We start from the raw sequence: 10,037 nt of genomic DNA, 5'->3' as shown, positions 1-10,037 counted from the left end.
TTATTCCTATAAACCAGTCTGTTTGAGTATTCACTGTCTTCCTTTCCACCGCAGGGTGGTTAATTAATAAACCTTTAGTTAATTGAGATTTCTGACTGCCAATTCCACCGGGGTTATTACTTAAATACATGAAAGCCTTATTTCCATTTAGAGCAACTTTCTCTTTTTTTCTCCTATAAGTACAGTCAATGCAAATTTTCTTCATTTAAACATTAGAAATTATACTGCAGTAGTGATCACCCACTACACATCATGCCTTGCAATCTATTCCTTATTACCAATAACCTATGCAGAGCCAGGACCTGAAGCATATGCTGTTTCTGCAGAATTGCTTAAGCCCATGAATTTAAAGAAGCAGATGTCTCTGGTGTCTTTGAAACAAACATTTTTCCCTGTAAAAAAATTACTATTTTAAAAAAAGAATTTTAATGTCAGAGTTTTCTTTTTCAGTGGAGTACTTCCTATGTTATACAAACCTTTCATCATTGGAATTTACTTATAAAACCCCCTATCTGTGTATCTTTAGTCATAAACAATTTGGGAGACTTGAAACAGAAGACAAATATAATTAAAAAAAAAAAAAAAACAAAAAAAACCAGATAGTGTGAGAAAAAAGAAAGCTTTGAGAATTATAGAAACATAGAAGTAGACATGGAAGCACTTTTTCCTCATTTAAAAGTGGGATATGGAAGTAAAGACACAAGCCAGTGAAAGCAGACATGGCAAAGAGAGAGAACAAGCCTATCTGAAAAATCCAGACCCTTTACAAAGAACCACGAGAGTCCTTTGTGCACACATAGCTGGGCCAGCAACTAAAATATCATGTATCTCCAAGAATAGGTATAGTTTATGGGTTGTCAACAGCAGCTTCCCAGTTTATGGATTGCCTGCATCAGCTTCCACACACTGCCCTATTTAGGTGCCAAAGAGGAATAGTTAACATAAGGGTGGCAAGGAATTCCAGTCACCACAATATTTTAATCCATGACCTCAACGCTATCTGTAAAGATAATAATAAAGGCCAATTTGAAAAGCCCCTTTTTTTCCAGATACAGAGGCCCACATGGCTGAGAACTCCCAGTGTCTCCACAAGAGCAACTAAACTGACAAGTGATGGTAATAATCCCCAGTGGCCTTTAACGGCCTTTGGTGGGTGCTCACCAGGAATGTGGACAGCCTGATTGTATGAATGGCCCCACCTCACACTGGATGGAGAACTCCACTGATTTTCACCACTAAAGAATATTTGAAGGCCCAGGCAGGTTTGAGGGAGACAGAGAAGAGCAAGAGGATAGCTTACTTCCACCTTTGCCGCTCTTCTCCATGCGGTACTGGTAGATGTGCAGCGTGAAGAGCATGTGGGAGTTGCGGTGATCCTCCTCAGCGCAGTCCCGCTGGCTGCTGCGGCGGGAGGCGATGGCGGCGTCCAGGAAGAAGGCGGCCTTCTCTGCCGTAGGGGCACGGAGCTCGCTCTGGTTCTGAAGCTGCAGTTAACACCAGGGAGAAATGGCTGAGAAATTCCCACACAGGTAAACACCACCAGACAACTTCCCCCAATCAATATACGGTGTGGCTACACTGGCTTCTACTGGAACCAAGAAGGAGGAGGCCCCCTGTGGAATGAGACCCTCCTGGCACTGGCAGCATCATGCCCTCCAGGAGCCCCCATGGCTAGAAGTAGTAAAAAAAATTGCAGAAGACATGTCAATCCAAAACTCAACAGCTGGCAGATAACAGCAGTGACAGGGTTCTGTTACCCTTCAGAAAGTGCTAGAAGGAAGCAGTCCACAGGTAAATCTCAAAAATAACAGGACTGAAGCTTGTGTTCTGTCCCATGGCATATGAGGAACAGCCAAGAAGAGAAGCCTTTTCATTGCCCCTTCATACCATGAGTTTATTATGCACCTGCTCACAAGCTGGGGCAATCCAGTAAATGGAACAAGGCAGGTAATATACAAACATTCATGTTTGCAGGACATCAATCCCTGCCACCAGCCTGCTCTTAACTCTCCGAACTGACAGACAGCATAGAGGGAAGACATTATTAACCCCTCCTAACATTAGGAATGCATGCATGTTTCATGGCACCTAAGACTACTTTGTCTGTGCAAGGGACAGGCGACTGTGCAATCTGACAGCATTAGTTTTGGCAGTACACAGAACTGGCCCACAGCCCATAGGATAGATTTGTCTTGTCTGGCATAAAAACAGCAAGGAGCTCCCTGGTCATGGGGTTTGTTCCCCTGCTATATAATATAGCTGACAGTTCTAAGTTCTCCAAAAGGCAGTACTTCTGTTTTCTCCTTGCAACCATTAATTAGCCTGAGGAAGGATAAAGCTGAGGCTGTGCGTAGGATTCGGTGACACAGCTGAAGGCTAAGCTCTCTTAGGAAAGAGGGAGGGGACAGGAAGGAGTTAACAAGGCCAGCAGAAGGCAAGCAGTCTGTGGGCTGATCTCACTAATGTAAGCAACAGGAAAATGTGCATACTTGGAAAGGTCCAGTGACAGACAGTATGACATATGGTGATCACTCATTTGCTATACACACTGCTGATTCTGCGTATCTGTACGGCTATAATATAATATTCTCCCTTCATCTGAGGATTTGGAGAATTCAGGTGTATGACACATGACTCTAGAATATCTTGTAAGCACACATAAAAAGGCTCCTTTCCTTGCAATTTAATTTGGTCTTTCACACGGCATACATGTCTCATGGAGCTACCTCTTCTTACTGAGCTAAAATAATTCATTTTGTATATAGCTGTACTGTCTGTATCTAAATGAAAATAAGCTATCATAGTGGAATATTTATTATTATTGCTTTTGTGCTAAAATACCTTAGTAAAGAATTAAGCTCTAAGGAGATGCTGGTTGTGACACAGTTATGTAACACATGCAACATACATATGCGAATTCTTAACTGAGCCATCCCTCACCCCAATGGGAACTGTGCAGACTCAAGTCTCTCATATTTACTAGACCACACCAGTTACTGGATACCAGAGGGTGAGCTCTCTTGTGATACAGTAAGTATTTCATAAAACACTAAAGTCAGGAGTTAAGTGAAACTGAGAACCCTAATTGTTATTTAAATCAAAACACAATTTTATAGTCCTTAGGCAGAATGCAAAAGAATGGAAAATATGACCTAAGTATGCCTAAAAAGCTTAAACCACAAAGAGATAAGACACAAAATTTATTACTTGCTGTTTAAAATCTCACAGTTCATGACTTGTGTGGATGTGAGTCATGATCTCTAGATGTTTGGAGCTGGGTACAGGGTACATGACCCTGTAGGTCTGTTCCCTTCTCCCTCCACTCCCCATCCCAGAATAAGCAGGGCTCTCAATGGAAGCAGCCTTGGTTGAAAAGGAATTTCAGATTGAAAGAATGTTTTCAAGCTCCATCACCTTCTTTTGCTCCCTCTTCATCTACTCATAGAAAAAGCAGATTTACTGCCACACAAACAGCAAAGTGAAAGAATAGGTCCCTTTTCCCTTCAAACCAAGAGATGGGGGAAAAAAAATAGGGCTGCTTAGAATTTCTCATAGTTACCCAGAAAATAAATGAGCCAGTTACTCATTCCTGCTGAAACTCCAAACCTGAGAAGAGCTTGAGTTTTTCTTGACTTGCCCAGCTCAGGAATTTACTTCTTGGCAGCAATTAATAAGTAGCAATTAATGGTCCCTACAACACTGCTAATGCAAATGCTATAAATAATGTAATTTATAAAGAAATAAACAGCCATATTAATGGCCTACAGCAATTTGTGCAGTACTGTAAATATTTTAGCTTGTTGTTTTACAAAAGAGAGATCACACTTTTGCTTCTTTGTTGTTTTTTTTTTTTTAAGAACTAGGTGCACTTCTGTTTTCACTTAATGTTTTCACATTTTATTGCAAACACAAGCCCTTACTCAATATCAGTTATACCAGAGGTACAAATATTTAGGCCAGGAGAGCAGATGGCCCTGCAGCTGCAGGTCATAAAGTTCTTGAATGTTTTAAAGTAAACACTTTCAAGTCTATAAACTTTATGCTCTGGGTAGTTCTTGAATTTGAACCATTTCAATAGCTCCAGAAAAAAAAAAAAAAAAGTAACGTTACTTGTTTCAGTTTAAAATTATTCTTGGACTCACCTGCATGCCACAAATGGGGTCTTCACAAAGGTAGACACCTGGGGACTGGCCATCTTGCAGGCTGCCTGTAGCTACTTCTGACAACAGGTCTCTCAGATTTTCTTCTTTCCCCCACACTTCCACTGCAGAAATCCGGACCGAGAAGCGCGCTCCTGTCTTCTCTTTGCGCTCGTTAATCAACTTGAATAGCCACGAGATGGCACAAGGAATTATTCCAAGGTTTTGCATGGAATCATCCTTCCCAATCATGGTGTATGACTTTCCTGTCAGGAACGGGGGGATGAAGAAAATATAACATCATTACCAGGACCTTGACAGCCTTCTGCCAAGAGAGATTATCCTGCATAGCTTCATGAAAACAACTTCACTACAACAAGGACAGTCAGCAATGGGAAAATGTAGGCAGGTAGACAAATAGGATAAAATCTTATTTCAAAATAATAAATTTCTCTTCTTTCAAAAATCATTACCTCATGCATTCCCCTGACATCTGCCATTCCCAAGGCAAGGTGCGGCAGGCCCCCACCTTGCAATGATGCAGCCTCTGATGTGGTTGAATCATGAAGGGAATTGAGCAGAGCAGGAGTGCCATGGTCTGTAAAAACCTCTACTTTGAATAGTCTAAGTGTGGTACTCTTTCAATACGTTCAGAAAAAGAAAAAAAGAGATAAAAACACAAACAAACAAACAAACACAAAAAAAACACACAAAACAAAACAAAAACAAAACACAAAACAAAACAACAAACAAACAAACAAACAAACAAAAAAACAAACAAAAAAAACCACCAAAACCAAGCAGGTATATGTGATCACTTGGTGCAGAAGTGGGTCTACAACAATTAATATTTCATCTGGGTCAAAACCATCCACTGGTTAAGGCATTTTTTAACTCTGCAATTATAGCTCTGGCTTGTCTTTGCTGTAAAAGTTTGGTGATTAAGAACAGACACAGAGTACTATCTTAAATTGCTTTAGGGGTCACTACTATATAATATAATAATGTCATATAATGCTTTTAGGTAAGTTTTCTAAAGCTGCTAAATTTATAAGCCAAGTGATGAAGATATATATCCTTTCAGGCAAGTACTTGCGGCTTCTTTACCTTGTCTCATTTCTTATGTTGAATCTATATGGAAAAAGATCAGTGAAAAAAATACTTCTATGCACATGTCTGTGTCAATGTCTGGGTAGGTCCGTGGTTTGTGGAGTGGTGGTGGTGGTGCAGTTAACAAAGCAATTGCAGAGACTCAACTCATGCTTCAGCAAAACCCCAGCTATGATACCTCTAAAGGACATGTAGCAGTTATCTGGTGGCTTCCATCTCATTTGCAATCTTGCGTTTGGGAGGTCACAGGGGGGATAAATATCTAAGAGCTTATCCTAGTGTCACTCCTGCCTGATCCAGAGGGGCCTTCTGGTGTAACTGGAACACCAGTCTGTTCCATTCATTGTATCAGACCTGGTTTCACTGCAGCACTCAGTGCTCTCCAGGTTTTGTTGTCTATAATTTGGGATAGTTGTGGCCTGATACAGCTTGATCTTCTTTACCACCTGCAAAACTGAATTATCCTTTTAAGTTATATGTGTACATCTGTGGTTGTTTGAGACAGTAAAGAATGGAGATCATTGCACACATGCAATAAACCCCTCTTAATTCAAGAGACAGTACTTCCAAAATACAATGAGATAAACGTGAACAAAACATATGATTACTCTCAAAATCCGGTTATTTCAAAATAATAGTGTGTTAATAATGATGATTCTCCCTTTTATTGTCCTTCCATGAATACCTGAAATGCCACTGAAGCATGTCCAAAGTGTGAGTTTTGATCCATCGGTAACATTCAGTTAACCATTAGAATAAGATTTGTTGGAGACACAGTAGGAAGAGGTCAGTAATGAGTGAATTGTCTAATCAGGGAATTAATAAATCAAACTATTTGAGTGCCCAGTCACACTCCATAAGAGTGTCCCCACAAACATCGAGTACTTGAGTGAATACTCATAGTACACAGCTTGATAAAAGTGGCATTTGGGCCAACTCTCAAACACCAAGCACATTTGGAAAATTGTAGATCACTGTTGGACCATTCATTAGCAACTTAAGACAATGCAAGACAAAATTGCTATAATATTTAGGGGCTGAAATGAAGCAATAATTCAAAGGTAACTTCTCTTCCAAACGGCATGCTGTCCAACATTTACACAACAAGCAAAGTGAATAAATGTGTAAGCAAGAAGTGAAAATGTAGTACAAGATCATGCACAGGTACTTTGAAATACAATTAAAACACATAGACAAATGAAAGTTTGTTTTCCTTAACCTAACAGACTAGCAATCCTGAGTTAAAAATACTGATTTTGCTGCTCGAGTAGGGAAATTTAGCAATACCAACCAAGCTTGGCATGACCAAAGCAGAACACGCAGCCATCTGCCCCATTGACCACAGACTGGATCACCTCAGCCACAGTCCCAGCACATACTTCAGCCTGTCACAGGTATTGGGGGAAAAAAAAAATTAAAAAACAGGGAAGAAAAAAACCAAAGCATTAACAATAGTAAGGAAAATCATTATTTTCACCGGAAATTGGTAGTAATGTCTTTCCTGCTCCAGACACCATGTTGAAATATCAAAAAAATCTAATCCTGCTTGTCTTGTTAATGTGACCAGTGCTGTTGATGGGAATGACATTACTTGTGTAAGCACACGAAGCAGGATTTTTGTTCTGGATCAAGTAAGTTTCATTTGCTGATATATCAATAGCCTTTGTGGGGTTAAAAAACCCCACATATCGTAAGGGGATGTAGTTGGTTTGCTAGAACCTCCTATTTAGGGATTTTAAAGTACCATTTTGATTTAAAAACAATCCAACACTGAGGATATTTTGCAGGCTTGATTATTTTCTCAATTATGGACTGAGTTCAATTCCACTAGCATGTGGCTGAGGAATGCAAAGGGAACAAACAGCCTCTTTGGAATTAGCCAGGTGATACGACATTATTATGAGTCTTCTCAGATTTTGCAGTAGTAGACTCCGTTCTGAAGAATGTAGCATTATCTTAAGAAGTACAACACAGAAATTTACCCCAGGTATTCTTGGATTTAAGATTCAAGCAGCCTGAATTGTCAACAGGGCTCCTGCAGCAACTGCTTAACAGTGGATGAAACTCAATCAGAATTCACAGTTAAGGCCTTGATGTGAAGCCCTCTCCATCTGACAACATGTCAAGTAAATTCACTCTGGTTCATGGCTACTTCTAGACTACCTCTACAACAGAAAATAAAATGGGCCAAGAAAGGGACTGCTCAGAGGCCAGCCCCTTGAACTGCATCCTGGCATTATTCTGCATTTTACTCATGACATCTGAGTAACATAGTTCATCAAACCAAAGCCTAATAAAGACAAAAAAGCTGAATCTATACTCATGAATAAAGATTTGTGGATTAAAATCTCCATCTTACTGTTACAAACTGTGCAATACAACGCTGTAAAAATAATCCTTGATCCCTTAGTTAATTGAGGACTGTTGTGTTCCTCTGAGGAATGGTTTTTCCCCTCAGAATCCCCCTGAAGCCTGTGCTATGTAGTTTGACCTTTCTTCCCTATCATACCTACTCCTGACCCTACTGGCTCAGGGCCAATATCGTTCCTTGGCCCAAAACTAGATATACCCCTGTTTCTTCCTGCTTCTCTGTCTCTCTTCTTGGGCTCCTGGAACATAACATCGAGGATAAAGCTTGGACTGGAGCTGGGGTGAGAGCCACTCTTTTGAAATCTCTATTCTGTCTCTCTGAAATATATTTCCGTAAAACCCCCGAATAACTGAGCTAGCGAGAGCCGGGGGCGTGGCTAGAGGGAAGTATATTTTCAGAGGACTGCATTAGAGAACCGTAGTTCTGATCACATCTCTGTAAACACCAAACAATAATATTTTATAATACACAGTAACTTGTTGATATTGAGGATTTTCCTCAATTAGGCAACCATTCAGCACATTTATTGAATGTATAATTTTAGGAGAAATTATTTACAGTAAAAATTAAAGAAAGCACACCATTATCCAGCTAAGATTTAACAAACTAAATTCATTATTGATGATCATGGCAGACCAAATTCAGCCCTGTCATAAGTCCACTGAAAGTAATACTGCTGCAGCAGAAATCAGTTTGGCTGTGGTGCATGCTGCTGCTTAGATAACTCTTCCGATCATACAGGGCCTACCTGTGATGCATCTTGAGGGAAAACTGCATCAAAAGCAAACATCTTGGGTGGAACCTGGCTGCCCCTTTTCTGGAAAGCATTCTGGCCTCCGCAGGCCAATGGGTCATACAGTGTGATTTGCTTCTTACGGGGATCAACTTTTAAGAAAGAGCTGGACTCAGACGTGTCTCTGGCAAGTGTGGAAGAAATGCGCACCATGACTTTGACCTGTCAGCAAACACACAAAAAGATGAGCACATTTCATTAGTCTGTTGGTCGCACTACAACTGTTGAATGTTGTCGAATGTCTGTATGTTGAATGTATGTTGAGTACATTCAACGATGTATGTTGAATGAACTTTCCAACTACACTTGACCAAACCATACTTGCTTGTTGTAGCTAGTGTCTCCGCAAGCCAGTGAACACGCAGGACGTATTAGGCAGAATTTGCCCTAAAATTACAAAGTGAATGAAGCCAGAACTCTCAATCTATTTCAACAAGCAACCCATGCATTGAGAATTACAAAGCACATCATGGTGTTTTAGTGTCGATGCTACTCAAGTACAAGGAGGAAGTATTACATCACCTTGTCTTGCTCTCAATATAAATTGAAAATTAACTGTACCCTGGTGGCCCAATTAAGAAAGCTGAAAGATATTCTAGACTGTTAAGCTTTCAGAACTGCTGTGTTTTCTACGAAACAGCCTGATCAATAAGAACCCATAAAAGCCAGATCTATAATTTACACCTTTACAATTCTAATCCAAATGCAAAGATGAAGTGCACAGTTCTGAGTGCCATCATCAAAGAGTTGTGAAAAGAGTCCCATTTTAATGGTCAGATTTTGAAATTACCATCAAGGGAGTGAATGTAATAAGCGATAAAAGATTTGTTAAAACATGTTAGCTCACAACTCATTAAATAGCTACATAATAAGATGTTATTCCTGAGACAAAAATAAATCTTCATCGATTTAATGAGGTTATGCTGTATCCTTAGCTGAGTTGGTAAGCAATTTAGATGTAAGTAAAACTGATGACAATCAATCTAGCTTTAGGTTTCCCAATAAATTCACCACCAGCAAGCTCCTGACTTTAGAGGTGAACATCACCTCTCTGCCAGTTCTAGTCACACCTGCACACACTTTCTCCTAGAGGAGATTGGCTTTCACACCAACCAGACAGAACTTTTATGTAAATGCTCCTTAATCGGATCTCACTTCTATCAAACCCATCCACTTTTGGCATGCAAATGACCACCAAGGCTCATGTCAGTGTATGGTGGGAGCACATCTGCTGCTGGAATGGCAGACACATTCCGGGAGGAGGCTGTAGCCCCAGAAGTTGGGCTGCAGCTCCTGTTGGTCTCATTGAGACTGGTGCTCTTTGTACATAGGTCTCACTTCATGCTGGCCCAAGCTCATCCCCCATGCAAATAAATCAGCTGCTTTGAGACATAAAATCTGGGAAAATTCATTTTTGACACAACTCCTTTGAAGACAACAGAATGAGACCAGAGATTAGCTGGTATTATTCAGTATTTCTGTGACATCTTCTCTGTATGTCAGTTAGTCAAACTGGTAATGTGACCCCAGTATTTGAACCTGGCAAAACAAGTTGTCATTAAATGGTGAAAAGGTCACAAATCTGCTCACATAATTTCAGTTTTACACAGTTATCTGAGGAAAA

The 10,037-nt window shown here is 40.2% G+C and overlaps 1 protein-coding gene across 1 annotated transcript in view; it reads right to left on the bottom strand.

The window, feature by feature from the left end:
- KIF26B (kinesin family member 26B) overlaps positions 1-10,037 on the bottom strand; it is a 284,319-nt gene that overhangs the window by 57,906 nt on the left and 216,376 nt on the right. The window contains exons 6-9 of the mRNA XM_058419609.1: positions 8,369-8,575; positions 6,541-6,634; positions 4,143-4,405; positions 1,301-1,484 (exon numbers count right to left, since the gene is read on the bottom strand). Of these exons, the coding sequence (XP_058275592.1) occupies positions 1,301-1,484; positions 4,143-4,405; positions 6,541-6,634; positions 8,369-8,575 (748 nt within the window). The remainder of the gene's footprint in view (positions 1-1,300; positions 1,485-4,142; positions 4,406-6,540; positions 6,635-8,368; positions 8,576-10,037) is intronic.

This window comes from Hirundo rustica, chromosome 3 (assembly GCF_015227805.2).
Source record: "Hirundo rustica isolate bHirRus1 chromosome 3, bHirRus1.pri.v3, whole genome shotgun sequence".
In the NCBI taxonomy this organism is placed as follows: domain Eukaryota; kingdom Metazoa; phylum Chordata; class Aves; order Passeriformes; family Hirundinidae; genus Hirundo; species Hirundo rustica.
The sequence above is the reverse complement of the archived record's forward strand: the minus strand, read 5'-3'. Positions and strand labels throughout refer to the sequence as shown.